This window comes from Leptidea sinapis, chromosome 15 (genome assembly GCF_905404315.1).
Source record: "Leptidea sinapis chromosome 15, ilLepSina1.1, whole genome shotgun sequence".
Classification (NCBI taxonomy): domain Eukaryota; kingdom Metazoa; phylum Arthropoda; class Insecta; order Lepidoptera; family Pieridae; genus Leptidea; species Leptidea sinapis.
In genome coordinates this window covers 5,081,078-5,099,696 of record NC_066279.1, presented here as the reverse complement: position 1 = coordinate 5,099,696, position 18,619 = coordinate 5,081,078, and the positions used below count along the sequence as shown (strand labels likewise).

Sequence of the window (18,619 nt, the reverse complement as noted above, 5' to 3'; positions counted from 1 at the left end):
ACTCGGAACGAGCTCTCTACTTCCCTTTTAGCTCCCGAATATAGTGAAATACCTCCTATTCACTGTACTCGCCACGAATGAGATACAAAAACATGAATTCAAATTTAATTCAATCGCATATTCAGTATAGAGAATTTCACGCTGTTGAAAATTTATTACTCTATTGCTAGAAGCTGACCAATGTAATGAGCGCTGGTATTCTATTAAAATATTAATGCGATGTTATTTACATATATTTCATTTCATGTTGATCAATTTAAATTTATTGGTGTTAAATCAAGGCGATTAAAAAAAAAATATAGATTGGATGTAATATGTAATTGTACTCGGAAACCTGATTTCACATTCATCACTTTGCTTTTTAATCAAATTTAATCTCGAATTCTGAGGTTCGCTGGTCCAATTTAACAGTTGAATGAGTTTATTTCAGCTTTGCAAAGAAGTGTTTCAATGTAAGCCTTGATTTAAATGACAGGAAGGTCGCATTTATAGCGGGCCGGGTTCGGGCAAGTTTTCACGTTTCAACTCACAAAATATCCCTTGAGACGTATCGATATTATAACGCAGATTGATATTGTTATCATTGAAATACCTACTACTGGCTAAGTAACACGGTGTAAGCAAGTATGATTAATAATTGCTAATCCCAAATCAAAAATGACGGCATCTGTGTCCCCGAGATTAAAAGGAGAATCGCGATGGCAAAAGACACTAAAAAACATCCGGAAGAAAAGAGAAATTGGTATCAAAACTAAGACTACACTGATACCTGCACTGGTTTTCCCTATCTTCCTGTATGGAGTAAAAACGTGGACAATCTTGAGCTGAGAAAGGCAAAGGATTGATGCATTCGAAATGTGGTGTTGGAGGCGAATGCTAAGAATAGATTCTGTGGAGGGCGAAACGTTGTCTTGTATCAAACATTGACTTTATTCAATCGTGCCGTTTCAGTAGGCTGTGTGAAACACTGTATCCGTTGGCTTTGATACCAGAAGAAGATCAGTTTAATGTACCTACACAATAATTAAAGCTTAAGAGAACAAACTACATGGTAACAAATATGTGCTTTGTATGATATTAAGTATTCATATCAACCTTTGTTTCAGATAAGACCGATGACATCAGCAGCAACCCATCTACACCATAATCCACGGATGCCGTGAGCTCTATATGGGAGCGCACGCCGTCGCCGTGATGAGCACAACCCGCCAAGATGCGTCGGCGGCCATTTTAAATAGGCGTTGGGGTCTTCTGTCGGCAAGAGATGGCCGTCAGCGGCGACAGTGCACACAGCCTCCCAGCAAACACGCGCGTTTCCACACCTCAGCGCTGCTATGAAATGTGGAAACATTGCAAGTGGCGACAGAAATATCCACCAAGGACAAACGCGGCCATTAGAGTACCCAGATAGATATAGTGCATACAATTAGAGGCCTAAGTGTTATCGTGTTGTGTAAATATAGTTGTGTGTAGATAATTTATAATGGCCGACGGTCGTGAGTTGAGGACACCACTGCTGGAGTGCGGTGACTATGTACACGGACACAAGGCGCTCGCGCCGCGGTGCTGCTTCTGGCTCGCGAGCCACGTCAACGTCAGGAAGTGTGTTGCTGGAGTGATGCTGCTCTCCGTCCTCACCATATTCTTTTATACGTATTACGTCACAGCGCCGTTGACAAGGTTGGTTTCCTTCTATAACATATACACACAAATATCTTTACTTTCATGTCATTCACCGCAGTCGTATAAACATTCTCTGAATAAATAAAACTATTCAGATCTCCATTTTCTATTGACTTGTTTGAGTCGGTGTGGGTACCGATTTGTTTCGCACCAATTAAAAAAAAATCAAGAGAACCTTCCAAGCTTATCTGTAAAAATCAACCTGGGAGTTTAGTCACCTCTGGCTCGAATTATTCGCGAGTGCAATACGTTAAACAATACCAATTCAGAACTTGATATATTCGGTAGTGGGCTGGTCAGGCTTAAAGAAAGTGTTGTTAAACACTTAGCTGGTACTCAATCTGCGTTTTTTAAATCGGTAGTTTTTACTTTTTTGTCTCCATTATTTCAATTAATACGTAAAATTTATATTTTGTTCTTTCATTTCTTATTTTGTTTTTATTGTAGCGACAGTATTCGTCCTATTTTTCTGAAGTAATTAGAGAGTAGGTACTTTTTGTAATTTTTATGTTCACCACAATTGTCCTATACTTTAGAACTACTAATTGTAACATAAGATTAAGAAAATAGTATTGTATATGATGTGGTTTGCTTTAATAAATAAATAGTAATCTTTCATCAGGTTAATGTGATGAGTTTGCGATCGCGCCCATTCTAGCACGAAAATGGCGGACCGATGTGTTTATATGTCAACTATTAGAGTTCACGGCTGCACAAAATGTACTCACAGACCACAGTGTTCCACTACATAATCATGAGCACTATGGCTCTCAATCGGAGACGCGTTGTTGGAACATGGGTATCCAAGTAGGTAGTAAATATTTGATACTTAATATCAGTAGTCGATTTCATTAGCTTCAAAAATTTCACCTTATCAAAGTTAATAAATTATTGAGTTGACGACCCCGCTGAGTGTTGATGCGATCCAGTCAGTTAATTTCTCATTAGTGATATATATATCACTTCTACCTGTATTATAATCTGACAAACTAATATAAATAACTTCAGTCAATAGTAAGGCTATAACCTCTAGTCTATCCAGTGAAAAGCGGCAAAGAAACTATTATTATCTTCATGTCGCGCAGAACGAATTGCTCTCTTGTTTGTTTCATAATAATAAACTGAAGAAGGAAGGCTTGATGATGATGAGATTTACGTCTAGTAATTCAAAAAATTCTGTTTAGTTTGAGATCCTATATTTCTTGAGGAATTTAGAAGTTAGTACTATAAGTTAAATAAGAATAATAATATATTGACACACTTTTACACATTATCTTGCTTCAAACTATGCATAGCCTTGTGCATTGGTGGAAGACAACGATATACATACTTAAACATACATATAAACATCCATGACTCGGAAACAAAACCTCAATATACATCATATAAATGTTTGTACCTACCTGGATTCGAATCCGGGACCTCTAGCCCAGGTCACTAACCATAATATCATCATAATGTCTTAAGTTTAACTTGTCATTTTGTGCCATTTAAGTATTGCATGCAATTATGGTAAGCTCATTAACGAAATTGATTCGACACATTGTTGCAGCTTGATGGGTGAAAATAAAATTGCGCTGAATTTTTGCTGCTATCCATCGTTACCATAATTGGTAATTATTTTCGAATCGCTCTTCATTTTCATCAATGCCTGCAAACTATGAAAATGGAAAATGTTTAACGAATTTTATGATGCTTTTGGAAATATCTCACAACGCACGCAATTAAGCTCTTGAATACCATGTATTCGATTTGCTCTAATTTGTTGAATGGCCTCGTTGAGACTAACCTTTATCCAAGACTTATTATAGGTAGGTTATTATAGGTAAATGATTTTCTAAGCGAGCCAAACTAAAATAAATAAAAATATGGGTCTCCCTACTACGGTCTGCTGTTCAGACCAAATTGCGACACCCAAACTGGGTATCCATAATATACTGCCTTGTATAATAATTATAGTATTAACTCCAAATGTTATATTTATGGACTATATTTATGGAATTGCAATTAATTTAAATTGAAATTGAAATAGGTGTAGATTATACAATACTAAGTCGCACATTTCTTCAAAGTAGTTTATTTAATATAATCACAATTTCACAAGAGATAACCCAGACATTACATTCCATCTAAAGTATGAACAAAGAGTAATATCATATAGAGAGATAACAAAGAGTAGTAGTCATGTAACCTATCACACATACAATTAAGTAATGCTCAAAAATATAAAAGTAATTAACTAATAAATTAACTTGTGAAACGCGATAGAGAACGCTATTAATAATTAAACACTGGCTGAAATATTCGTAATTTGCACAAAACCCAATTTGCTTGGTAACTATCGGCGGCAAACACGACGGCAAATTATTAATATTATTAAATTATCGCAATTTGTCAGATCGAACAATTACTCACTTGGGATTAGCCGCATATTGTTCAAAATCATCCGCTAATAACATCCAGACTGTTGTTATTCAACGATTTATCTTATTTTATCATATATTGCCCCTGATCGATTCAATTACCTATTGTTTTAGCAGTCTGAACATCAATCACGTTAACTTGGTTTTTGAGAAAGCTTAGGCTTTTTATGGAAAGACAGTAGAAGAAAGCTGTTCCAAAGTAAGGCTGTGAATTGTGAGAGATGAGTAAATGAATTATATCCTTTTATGATACATCACTTAAATGTATAATTTAAAAAGTTTTTCTGTAACAGTGATCTTCATAATTAGATCCATAATTAATTTGCATCACTTAGCGACGGTGCCAATAAATATAGTGCGCTAGCGTGAGTTAACAAGTGCGCTTTTCTTTTTAACTTGCGTCTTCTTTTAACGCATGCCTAATAAACTGTAGCGCATGCAATGTGAATTCCGAAACTAATTCGTCAACAACGCATGCTACTAACGCACACTGATCCATCACCGGTGGGCATTGTCCTCTATAAATACCACTGGACAGGCTGTTCCATATGTTTGACACCAAATTTTTTGTGCCCATTTGAAGCGCCACTTGCGAGCGTCCAGAGAACTAATTTTGACGCAAAATACAAATGGCTGCGAAGGAACCTACAATGCTCTGAAAGTATTTCTGCATTTTTAATTAATTTCGTTCGCTTTCCGTATTATTTATACTTCAAGAAGCAACGTAATAAAGTACACATTTTTTTTGTAAATAGTTTCCCACTATCTGTCAATTGTTTTTGTCACTAGTTTTAGTACCGACTCTCGCTACATGGCCAACAGCGCCAATATGGCGAATATCAAACAGGCACAAAAGCAATTTGACAGCCGCCAGTCCAATGGTATATAATAGAGTTTAGTGCAGGTGGGTTACAATTGTCAAAAAAAATATAGCAGTGTTTCAAGTGAATGAATGATACATATGATCCAACCAATTTACATAGGCAATATCTTTCTAGATGTACATGTACAATGAAGACTTTTTCAAGTGAATAACTTATATAGATATATCTTGTATATAAAATTCTCGTGTCCCGGTATTTGTTACCAAACTCCTCCGAAGCTACTAAACCAATTTGTTTGAAAATTGGTGTGTATATCGGGTAGGTCTGAGAATCGGCCAACATCTATTTTTCATCCCTCTAAATGAAAAAGGTACCCCTAAATATATTGTTTTTATTTTTTCGACAAATTTTATTCTTTTTATTTTATCATGAAAAAAAACATACAACTTAAAATTTTTACACATCTGCAAACAACACCTATTTTTGTATCGCGATTTTTAAATTAATCTGTTCCATCCTCAGATCCGCAATAGGGCTACAAGATGGCAATTGAATACAATAATAATTATTGTAGTACGAAAAATTTTATGTGCGATATATTTAGTAGGTCTGAGAATCGGTCGTCATCTATATTTTATACTAAACAAAAGTCAGTAAGTGTCTTGAAACGTAAAGACGAACACATAAGTCGTTACTGATCCAGTGGTTAATTCGTCCAAAATCTTGAGCAATCAAGGCGAGAAATCTAGATAATTTATAGGCATACGACAGGTGCACGAGTATAGACGAAAAGCTTCATGCATTGCGCATAGCGCTTGACCCAAAACGAACAGAAAGTTCAAACTCAAAATAAACATGAAAGCGATAATGAAAAGCGCACTGGTGTAAGACACAGCTGTTTCCTTTGGTTGCTCATGCATGCTTCAGATGAAGACGGTAGACGAACAGGACAGCGTACTGGTGCAGACATAGCTAAATACATACATTCGACACGCCCTTAATAGTTTTCAAGAAAAAGAAAGTATATGAATTTGTTATATAATATTTTTTGGTACCTGTCTAAATTCCATTAAAAGCTCGTCGAATCATCGACTGCAGAAGCTAGCCAACTGTTCATTAGGGATACTATTTCATTTGGCGGTGTGAGCGAGAGCGATTGATCATTCATATCCCTCATACAAAAGTTGCATCTACGTGGATTTGAACCCGGGAACCTGAGTTAGTATAAATACTAATACCTGAGTTGTAAGAGGTCGTCAAACGAAATATCTTGCTTTCGTCACCTGTGTCAATATCAAACCTTATTTATTATAGTTATCGAGTAGTGGCTGTACCCCGCGACTTAATATTATTTTTGTTGTAAAATACCTAGATAAGGCTTTAGTCGGTATAAGAAATAGGCTTAGATAATTTACACGTCTCATAGTCTTTTGCTGTTAGGCAAGTGTGACAACAGGCCAGGTTTATTACTTACTTTATTTTGTGTGCATGATAGGTACGTCTAACACTCGCGACACGACTGTCACTTTGTTTAAGAGTGCGTCAGAGTCTAACAGTCCGCTACTATTTTTTTCGACGTGTTCACAGCTGTCCCAGTTTAACTAGACGTATAAACTATCTAAGGAAATAGGCATGTAATGTTTTCGACTTTTTTATGGATTCTTCACACTTACATACTAATAAAGATCAATATTTAATAATTTAGAATGCTGAGATGTTTGAACCTAATTCTAGAGAGCCTGTATAATTCTATCAATCTGTCTATTATATTATACAAAAATAATTCATATCCAAATAGTAGACACCCATAGGAAAAGGAATAATTTCTGGTAAGGGGTGTATATATTCAAAGTAAAAAATCGTTACAGATTTTTGGTGTTTCGCGATACATCAGTCTATTTGTATTGACAAGATCTTTCGTCAATATTTCATCAGGTTAAGATTTCTGCTGCCTACAGACAGAAATTCCAAATTAAAATGAATTTTTCATCAGCTTCTTTCTGTCAATCCTACAATTTCAAGCGATATCCCCGTTATTTTCGATTTAAATTTAAACTGTCCTTGTTTTCCTTTGTTAGACTTTTTACGGCCAAATCATAAAATCCGGGAGTATTTCGAAGCAATGAATTACGAGATTTTGTGTAATTAGGGTGGATGTCGTGCAACTAGGACGATAATATTTTATTTTATCGGCTTAAATTTACACCGCTAAGAAGAGACTTAGGGACGGCAAGTTTTGTCGGCTCGCTTGAATTTATAGCCAAACTTATATTCCGGCTAATTAATGAAAGCTGCTTCGTTTAATGCCTTTCGAATTTTCAATGTTAGGAAATGTAAGCAATTTTACTTCGATAAATATTTATTTAAATTTTTAACAGCAAAGCTTAAGGGTATATATTGCGTAATGCTTACTTCAAACCAGGCGGCCAATTCCTTGATATTTTGCATTGAATGAAGTTCTACCATAGAATTTAATTCACTATTATTAACTACACTGGCTGGAAGACCTCAAGTGTCATACATCAATTTGATAGTTTGTTCTCGTAAATAATTTGCTTTCGCTTCCATTTGGTGATAAATCCTTCCATATATGCACCGGTTCAACAGGTAACGGTCAATAATGTGGGTATGTTAACGCCAAACTGAAACTGAACTGAAACTGAAGAAATGACATCAAAAAGAATTCTAAAGGAATCAAGTTTGAGAAAATAAATGCCTTTTACGCCTTTAAACCATGCCGCTAACTCCTTAGTAATTTGGTACGATTTTGCTTACCTTAAGTTCGTTGTTACACACTGAAGAAATATAAATAACAAATAAAAACATTCAGAATCTCGAACAATCAGTCTTTTTTCACTCAAAAATGAAATATTATCCACACTGGGCAGTTCGTTTAAGCAGCAATTTACTTATTAAAACCTCTTAAATGGTAACTACTGAAGCCCCTTATAAGTTCTACAACTCATAACTATTAAGCCACGTATCAAATGGGCGAAAGTCTTGCTTAGAATTATATTTGACCCAGATAAAAGACTTATTCGCAAGCAATATAATATAGCACGCACAAGTTAGGATATCATCCCCACCATCTGGATGTGTGGCGGTCCTCCACAGTGCGGTTTTCATGGAGCTTTCTTCCACGTGCTACAAAGCTGTGGAATGAGCTTCCTTGTGCGGTGTTTCCGGGATGATACGACATGGGTGCCTTCAAAAAAAGTGTGTACACCTTCCTTAAAGGCCGGCAACGCTCTTGTGATTCCTCTGGTGTTGCAAGAGAATGTGGGCGGCGGTGATCACTTTACACCAGCTGACCCGTACGCTCGTTTGTCCTCCTATTCCATAAAAAAAAATCGAGAGACAGTTATGTGATATAACTGTAATACTATTTTATTGTAACTTGTAAATTTTAAATAACTAGTCGTAGTAGAACAATCAGCTTATTATGTCTAAAAAAGCCTATTATTGCCTAATGACAATTAATTAATTATCTAGCTTCTAACACTTTATAGGGCATCAAATTGAATATATAGAAGTACACATGTGAAGCAGATAATCTTTCAGAACAAATTATGGTTACTTAACACTACGTATAGTAAGATCCGTTCATGTGGACTACATCAGTGGGTAGCTAATGAGAGCCGCCTTGACTCAGTAATTCTTTTCAGCACGTCGCCAAAGTTTCTCGGAACGGAGTGGGCGGGGCTTTCATTAGAGCAAAGAGGTTACGACCACAACTCAACCGCTCTTGCCAGCAAATAAATACTCCCGCAAATTTCACCTTTTATTTGTTCCGACTTAAGTAAGATAAACCATAATCGTACTTTGATGCGGCCTTAAGTTGGAACGGGGTGCCAACTTCCCCATTATTTGATTGATTTTCAACGGAATTGCTTACCAAAGGATTACTTTAGCTATCAATATGCGTAAAGTATAATTTTAATTACTTACTTCGTTCGACGTACTCTCTGATATTGGAAAGTCTATGTATTTTACTGACGACGGTTTGAGTTTTGACGTGCTGCGTATTTTAATTAAGTTATGAAAGTCGTTATAAATCTCATTGAACTGAATAAACATGAAATAGATTTGACAGCGCATCATTTATGTTATCAGTGATAAAAATTATTATATATGATTAGGTTTTTCTGCTAGCATAGCTAAAATTAAAATCTTAAAAATCCCTTTCGTTTAAGACTCTTCTCTCTTCAAGTCTCTCTGCATTGCTGGAAGTTGGCCGTCAGCTTCGAAATTCGTCCTGTCTTGTGCCAAGCGAAACAGGTCTTTGGTTCCATCAAGGCGTTTGCATTAAGGATTGAACATTAAATATTGAAAGTAATTACGATTTTTTTAATTTGTTACTACTTCAGGCAGGCATCTGATCAATTGGCAGTGGAGTTTAAGACCAGCGATCTAAACTAATTGCAAACATGCTACGTAGTAACAATAGTGTATTACTACTTTGGATTTGCCATACAATTTATTTATTATTATATACACAATATAATTAATGTATCTTTATCTTGATTACGTTTGTACACAGCCTTGTGTGGCGCGACCGTGTCCCTCGGCCGCTGTCTCAGTGCTCGCTGGTTGCGTCGCATCAGCAGACAGCGCGCGACCACCGCTCCGACGCGCGACTACGAATCGACGCCAAGGTCCTCGTCATCGTTGAATCTCTCTATTCAAAACTGGGACGTGAGATCGCAGAGCTACTGGTCGCCAATCGAATACGGTGAGTCTCACAACTATCTCAAACTGATATCAGTTTAATAAGTAGAGTAACATCATCATCACAAGTAGTAATTGCCTACGACCATATTAATCATATTTGAATTAATTGGAAAAACGTGTAGTAATTTTATTATTTAACATAACTATATGTTTCTGTCATCAAAAAAAGGTTTGATTCTGGGAGAATAGCGCGACATTGTTTTTCCGTCAAAGTCAGCACCGGCATCTTTATCAGGCGTGAACTCGCTTTCCAACATTAAGCTCCTTCTGTAGAATGCAAGTTGTTAGTAGGTGTAACTAAGTGCAGTTAGAAACATTAACGATCAAAGCCTACCGGCTGATTCTTTGCCATCGTTCAGGTATGTCTCTCTACATTGTTCAGGTTAATACCAGAATCCTCATTCTGTCACCGTCCATCAAGTCAAAAGGCGTAATCTCAACCGCACCAGTCAACACTGGTAATACAACAACAATGTACTTCTTGCAGCACAAAGTCTTTTTATGGAAACATATTAACGGCTAAAGTAATTCTGAACCTAAGGACATTCATGCTTAGAGCTCTTAACGTGCGCTAAGAAAGTTTTGAGATACTAAAAAACTGCTGTTTATGGATGAAATATGTACAAAGAACTCAACGACAGCCTGTATACAAATTAAATGCATCTGAACTAATTATTCCAGCACAAGCACTTATTCCAGTCCGTCACAGACACTAAGGACTTCTCGAACGCTGTTTGCGTTTCTTCCGGCGATTAATATCCTTTTCAGATGATATTTTATCTTAGGGAATAGAAATCAGTTCTAGGACTTTAGGGAGGGTGCCCTAATACTTCCACCAATGTGGTGTTCAGGAAATCGTAAGGGGCACGTTGCATAGTTAACCAGTAGCCTGTGCAGCCAGATATTCGGTATCAATATGCTCTTGCTATCTACCTATCACAATGTCGTAAGTGCGCCGAGATTATCCTGCTTCTGAACTTCGGTAAAGTTGTCTAGCACCCAACCCAAATCTATTCTTTTCACACGAACGGGTTCGTGAGGAATATTGTGAACACTTCTCGAAACAATCAGAAGGGTATGCTTTATTTTATTTTATTTTATTTTATTTTATTTTATTTCTTAGGGACAACAAACAGTTCACACAATACATTTTACAATTTCAAATTAAAGTAGATATTAAATTAATTTTAGTGAGAACCCACACCGTTATCCACAGGTTAATTTTATAGTTACTGGTATCTTACATGATGAATAACAAAGTTTAACATTAATTAAAGAAATATTTACAAACATAAAGAGGAAAGCAATATAAAATTAGATGTCTTAAAACTAAGTTATTTACAAAATTTACTTTATATTTAAACAAAAGAGTTACCTAATGCGATTTTATATGTATAAAAAAACTATATATATATATATATATATTAATCCAGTTCACTTAAAATATCATTAACTTGCTTTTTAAATTTTGGTTTTGTTGAAAAGAAAATGTCAAGGTCATTAAAAAGTCTGTCATGTGTGTCGACTAATCTGTGTAGTGGGGCGCGACCGCCAGCGTGCGTGCGGTAACGCGGCGTGTGAAATAGCCGCTGCGTGCGCACCGCCCGCCTATATGCTATGCGTGGAACTGCGTAATTAAGTTTATTGTTTAGTTCTATGCAATCATATATATTGTGACAAATATTGTACAATGTCATTGCACCCAAAAGAGTACGCCGATTGCGTAAGCTAAGAAGTTTATAAATTTCAAGCAATTGACTGTACGTTCGTTTCGTACGCCCATATTGGATATCAATTCTACTAAGGAATTTACTTTGTATTCTCTCCAAAGTGTCAGCATATTTATTAAATAAGGGGTTCCATACTGGTGTGGCATACTCTACTTGGGAGCGTATAAGTGTTGTGTACAATATTAAAAATGTTGAGGGACGCTTAAAGTCACTGCATGACCTCATGACGAAGCCGAATAATCTGAGCGCTTTATCTCTGATGGTACTTATGTGTTGATCTAGATGCAGTTTCGAGTCTAATAGAACTCCCAAATCCTTAATTAATGAAACGCGCTTTACTATAGAGTCAGATAGCTTGTAATTATTTGTTATAACGTTTTTATTTTTTGAAAAAGAGATGGAATAGCATTTGTCAAAATTAATTTTCAATTTATTGCGATGGCAGAAAAGGATAAATCTATTTAGGTCCTGCTGAAGTAGGTCGACATCAGACTCATTGCTAATACTTCTATAAATTTTTAGGTCATCGGCGTACATTAAGAACTGTGAGTTCTGGAAACAATTTTTTATGTCATTAATATATATAACGAACAATAAAGGACCTAAAATGGATCCCTGTGGGACCCCAGAAGTTGTGTTTACTATGATATCTGATTTATAACCATTAATTACAACTACCTGGCTTCTACGAGTTACGTAAGAGGAGAACCATCTGAGTAGATTTCCTCTGATACCATTAAAAGCTATTTTATTGAGAAGCAGTTCGTGGTCTACTTTGTCAAAGCATTTTTGAAAATCAGTATATACAGCATCGATTTGCACGCGATGGTCCAAATGCTCAAACAAATAGTTCGTAAAAATTAATAGGTTAGTAGTTGTGGATCTACGTTTCACAAAACCATGCTGTTCAGGGATTATCACACTGTGTAGACTAGGATAAATAATGCTGTGAACCAGGGTTTCAAAAACTTTTGATATTAAAGAGAGTATCGAAATAGGTCGGTAATTTTCGATATTTTGCTTATCGCCACTTTTATGAACTGGTGTTATATATGCTTGCTTCCAGATATCTGGAAACAAGCCATTTTTTAAACAATTGTTGAATAATATATGAAGCGGTTTTGTCAGAGATCTAGCTGTAGACTTTAAAAATATAACAGGCAAACCATCCGGTCCTGGCCCCTTAGACTCGTCTAGGTTGCTTAGTGTTTTAGTGATTGATGTCATCGAGATTTGTATCTCCGTTATGAGAGTGGAATTATCAGCAAGGGTAGTGTTCGGCAGCCAGTTGTTAGTGTCTAAGGTTGAAGGTTCGTAGACTGAGTGGAAGAATGTGGCAAACAAATTACATGTATCAATTGGGACGTCAGAGGTACTATTCTTGTAATACATGTTGGCAGGTATAGCACTCGTATTTTTACGCTTAGATATGTAAGTCCAAAAATTTTTTATATTTTTGGTGATATTTTCCTCGATTAATTTAATATGATTAAGATAACATTTGTTGCACTCCTCTTTGAACCTGGTTCGATATAGAGAAAATATTTCGTAATCGCAAATGTTATTGTATGTTTTCCATTTTTTCCAGGCTTTTTCTTTGTTCTTATAAATATGTACTAAGCCTGGGGAAAACCAGTAAGGAAACTGTGTAGACTTATAACGGACTGTAGGGATATGCGATCTAATTATATCATAAATCAAATTATAAAACCTACGCACAGCCATATCCGTATCAATGTTGCATAGCTCGATAGACCAATCAATTTTATTCAGTGCTGTATTTATAGTGTCATAATTAGCAGCCTTATAGTTAAATTTAAGCATAGTAAGACGTTTCATAATTTCATAACGAACATTTAATTTTATATTTACGTTGAATGAGGTGTGGTAGTTATCTGGTGGTAATAGGTAGCCACACGGTTGGACACAACACTCTTGATTGGATATGCATAAGTCAAGTATGCGTCCAATATTATTTTTAATATCATTAAATTGTCGTGAGTCAGATAAAGCCATAAATTCAGTTAAAATGTCACCGGTTTTGCTCGTGCATATTCCTAGCATGCCATAACTATTGGAATCACTGTATATCCATTGCACATTAGGTAAATTATAGTCACCTAGTATGTAGAATGATTCAATGTTGTTTTGTACTACTATATTACGCAGTGTTTCAAAGTGCATAGCATAAAAGTCTTCAGTAGTATTTGGTGGTACGTAGGCTGCGCTAATTATATGTTGCTTTGCACGAGATCTGGACGGCAAGGCGACAATTACATGTTCGATAGCTCTAGCCGTAATTGCCTGGTTAGGTATGGCCACGGTAACCGGTTTGAGCTCGCGCCTTACGGCGATAACCACCCCACCTCTGTCTAGCTTGTTAGTCGCTAAGCGATCGCGGTCACATCTGAATGTTATGTATCTGTTATCAATGAACTCTGCGTCATTAATATCGGAAGTAAGCCAGGTTTCTGTTAAAACAATGATATCATATGAATGTGACAGTATGTTCATGTATCATGTATGAATGCATTCGTATGTAATTCACCTTTTTCTTAATTTAAATGTTTTTCTGCTAGCACGTTTCCTTTGGTTAAAGCCGTCGATAGACGACTTCTCCTTCATCCACCAAATTTAGACAACGGATTTTGAACTTTATGCCAACGGTAGAGAGTTGCTGTAGATGGTCATCCATAAGCACTATATTTGATGTGGATCAAACGGCTCGTTCGGTTCCTGGCCACATTTGCAATCATTAAAAATCATCGGAATTCAAAATCTGAGCGATGGCTTATACGATAAAATAGTTACAATTTTCTTAATATTTATATTCAACCAGATCCAGAGCCTCTTGCATATACCTTTTTTCGCAATATTTTATATGTGATCTGATTTTTACAGAAAGTGGTTTTTATTTGCTATGAGATGGAACCACTAGGCTCCATCTTTTATAAAACCAAAAACTGTGAGAGTTGCGTTGACGTTAGAATATAGTGTAGTATGTACTCTCATGGCAACACAACTCTCGACCTCTGGTGTTGCAGATGTCCACAGGTGGCGCTTGCCCCACCACTTCCCATCACGTGAGGCTTTTGCCCGGGTGCCCCCTATTATACCTAAATATTATAAAAGGACTTCGACAAGGTTAATATTAAGAAGATATACAAATTTTGTTCTGAGCGATATCATTTCCTTAAGCGACTCGAACAGACTTTACCCGAATGAGCGTTACGTAGCCGAGCGTGAAAGCAATGTCTCATTAAAAACGTTAAACATAAAGTGCTCAGCTTGCCTAAATTGTTTGGACTACAAAAAAAAAAAGCACTTGTTCTGAAATAATTTATTCTCACACTTCAATTTGATAAGATTTCTCTACCGCTTCTTCCTATCACATTAAGAGCACATGTAGCTGTAATATCATCTAATCGATTGGGCACGGAGTGGAGGAGCGATCTATTTCACATCAGGAGAAATATGAACGATGATATATACCCAGCCCACATTATACTATAACAAATAGCTGTATGAAACGACTTCTAAATATCGAAAGCTCTTTATAAGATCATTTATCCATCTTATACAGGAATATTATCTTCGATAGGTCGTTATTGCTGTGTGAGTCAAACCATGCCGTACGTAATAGGAATACTAATATTATGCAACGGTAGATTGGCATATTTCTTCCTTTCTAAACGCAATCCTCTGTTAAATGTCCTCTCGCATAAATCCGTGCATCTAGTATTTTCATTAGTATGCAGTCTCAATAGCCCGCATTACAGTCGATAACGTTGTTTGAATAAATAAACATTAACAAACTCGAATCCAATCCGTCTCCTAAGGAATTTATTGCAATCCATGCTTAGAATTTTAATATGTTAATTCGATTTAATTTATTTGAATCCCCTTAGCTTTGCTCAACAATCACTTCACTCTTTGAATTTAAAAGGTCTGTGAAACAATGAGTTTTATTTGAGCGAATATTTTTAATCTTCACAATCAATTCGTTCAAGTGATATTGTTATCGACGACCAAAGCGAAAGCAATTTAGTTGAGTATCTTTTAAAATCTTGTCCCTGTATTTACTCGATGTGTATTGTTGACAACTATTACGAGGCTGTATTTGCCGACTAGTTTGAGTGGTTTCTTACAGGGTCTCTTCGGAGAAGCTATATCGTATAACGTTGTATTTATGTTGGCTCGTGTCGTCTCGGCTCGTTTTAACCTTCAATCTTCAGTCTGAAACTCAATTCTTAGTTGTTCGGAAAATCGTTCACTACTTCAAAGTTACTAGGAGCGCGTTCGATTTCGCGATGCTTGTTTTTGAGATGTTTGACGGGAAAGAAATTAGTTTGCTTTTCATTACTTTCTCAGCACATTAATCGAAGACAATTTCTTTAGAAATCGTTAAAAGAAATAGACTTTATCGTATTTAAGTGTAGATTATGTTGTTTTATTTTATTTAACAGCCGACAGACGTCCACTGCTAGATAAAGGGTTCCCCTAAAATCTCCAGCCCTCCGTCTTCTGTATAATCTGCTGAAGCGTATGGATGTTGTCTATGATGCTTAGCCTTTTCGGAATCCGGCCTGTTCGGGAGGTCCAGCCCCGAACAGGCCGGATTCGTCGAGTAGTCGTCGAACCTGTGCACGAGATGATTCGTGACAACATCATATAGAGATCGTCCTTGTCCATGAAGCCAGCCACCATCTGGCCTCTCTCAACTCTCAACCAAATAGCCCTACTCTCAACTAATCGCCACTACGTTTGTCCAGTTTAGCTTTGAAGTCTCGTATGACAACGTGGAAGTGGGTCTTTGGAGTGTGGATGGCTCCTCCTCGTCGGAGTGTGTCTAAATAGGATCGTAAACTTGAATGGCCTTCAACGAATAGCTTTCGGTATTAATTTCGAGTATTAGATAAGTTATTCGACATACTCCCCACCTCAGTAACGTTGCTGACGAGAAACTTGTGGATAAGGAACCCGAAACCACCCTCAGACAGTTGGTCGCCCGCCCGATACCTTTCTTGTCTTTACCCTGTCTTCGAACTTCAGATAATCCCACGACATCCCATCGTAGTCTGCTCAAAGCTGCCTCCAGTTCTTACAACTCCTCGTCGGTACGCAGTGTCTTGACATATGTTGCCAGGGTCAATGGTGTTGGTCTTGCCGAACCCGGGAATTCCTAGCACCCAATGCGCCGTCGCTGATCTGGCTGCTAGATTGGCAACCAGGGCCGGGGCCTTTTAGTGTGAGTCATTGTGCTTGGGGGGTTGCCACTAATCGCCACGTTTCGTAGGCGGGTCGGAGATCGGAAAGATACTGCTGCCCATCCTCCGTTCTTTGTATTCGTTTGTTTATTTTATTGAGAAGCAAAAGCTATTTAATGTCTCTCTCTTTCTTTATCGGACATACTTATCGAAAATATAATGCTTAAGGAGCCAGGGAAAATGATCCGAATTGTGGCAAAATGAGGCCTGTGACAGGTGTGATTGAATAATAATAATTTTATTCACATTAAATCCGACCGTCTAGAAATTTTTGTGAAACAAGTGAAAATGACCCACTTTATTTGATTAATACGAAGGCACTTGGGCTCTTGAGCTCATACTACCGTTCATACTCTTTAGATAAATAATTGACACCTAAGGGTTGACCGCAATCATTAATTATCCCTTCAGACGTAAGGGCTTAAGGTCTCTTGCGACTTCTATTGACTCCTACTTAGTTAAAATAATTTACATCAAATATTTGGAAAACTATATAAACATTATTTACTACCCGACAAAAGATTACTTTTTTAAATATAAAAACACAAAAGGTTACAAACAGACCATTTCACATGTAGAATTACGTTACATTTATTTCTCACATATTTTCTAATCCGTGGACTGACTAGTATAATGTTAATTTACAGTTGAAACTCTAATAGTAGTTAACTGTAAGGTTATTAATCCAAGCAGTTTATCGTAGCACACATTAACAGTCAACATTTCTCCCGAATGTTATTAATTATTACAGAGCCGACGTACTGAATATTCAACGCGACTTTAATTATTTCTATATTGTTTTGAATATGCAGGGCGGCGGGGCGCGTGTGTGAACTGTGAATCTGTAATGCGATGTTAAATAATATGGTGACAGGTTCTCGGAATTTCCGCAGCCTCGTCTCCTCGAAGTCGCTGGTTGCGGTGACAGCTAGTTAGTTAGTAGTGCCATTAGAGGCAACACCGTCTGCCGTGCTCGTCGCTCCGCCCCGTTCCCCATTAGCGCGCGATGCTGTCAAAACGGCTTAATTACTCAGTGTGAAATTCACGTCGCCGTAATGCCGTCGAAAACATAAACTTTAATGCGCCAGCTTTTATATCCATCGTATTACAGCTCGTCAACGACCTGAGAGTGGAGATTTTATAAAGCGCTTCTCTGTGATTCATTTACGATTGCTTGATCGTTAAATAAACTGATGACTTGCATTAATTACTGTCGCTTGTTTTCTGTCGCGTTTGGTTGTGAGGCAATAATTTAAATCGTTTACCCAATACTTATTATTCAGAATTTTGAATAGATTCAGATAGATTTACGATGCTTCTTTCTATTGTTTTGTTGTTAATTAGAACTGTCAGAATACCTGCTCTGTTGTTAGTCCTTCATTTTACTGTACCTGCCTCTTCTTGTTAAAGAAAAGTATAGGGTATTTTATAAATAAATCTAAATTCAATAGCTACTTTCAATGATACATCTAAGTAACTACCATATATTAATATGATTATTAAGCTATTGCATAGCTTCTATCGCGGGCCTTGAGCGTGGAGACCGAATCCAGAAATTCCGTAACGAAAATAACCTAACACTTACTTACTAGATCTATATAGATATTTCGGCACGGTTATTACAGTTGCCGTGGAACAGCGGTTATCACGTATGCTTGTTTGTTAAGGTCCAAACTTTCGAGCCTGGGGTACATCTTGATTTTTTATATATCACGTTTTTTTAATTTTTATTATTATTTACAAGCATTTTTATCTAGTTTCACCTGTCCTGTTGTCTGTCTGTAAACAAATCTTGCAAGTTAAATTTTACTTACTTCCCGTTTGCTTTTTTTTAAATTAATTTTATCAAAAAAAACAAATACTGCATAAATAAAATAAATAAATAATTATAATTCCATAAGTTGATAAAAAATGCTATGCAATAGCTTTACCGCGGTAGTCCCAGAGTGCCACACGTCTTT

At 36.7% G+C, this 18,619-nt stretch overlaps 1 protein-coding gene across 2 annotated transcripts in view; it reads left to right on the top strand.

Annotated features, from left to right (window-relative positions):
• Positions 1-18,619, top strand: part of LOC126968267 (bifunctional heparan sulfate N-deacetylase/N-sulfotransferase) — a 195,488-nt gene that overhangs the window by 118,664 nt on the left and 58,205 nt on the right. For both annotated transcript variants that reach the window (XM_050813155.1, XM_050813156.1), the window contains exons 2-3: positions 1,107-1,680; positions 9,471-9,662. In XM_050813155.1, coding sequence (XP_050669112.1) covers positions 1,484-1,680; positions 9,471-9,662 — 389 coding nt within the window. In that variant the 5' untranslated portion in view covers positions 1,107-1,483. The remainder of the gene's footprint in view (positions 1-1,106; positions 1,681-9,470; positions 9,663-18,619) is intronic.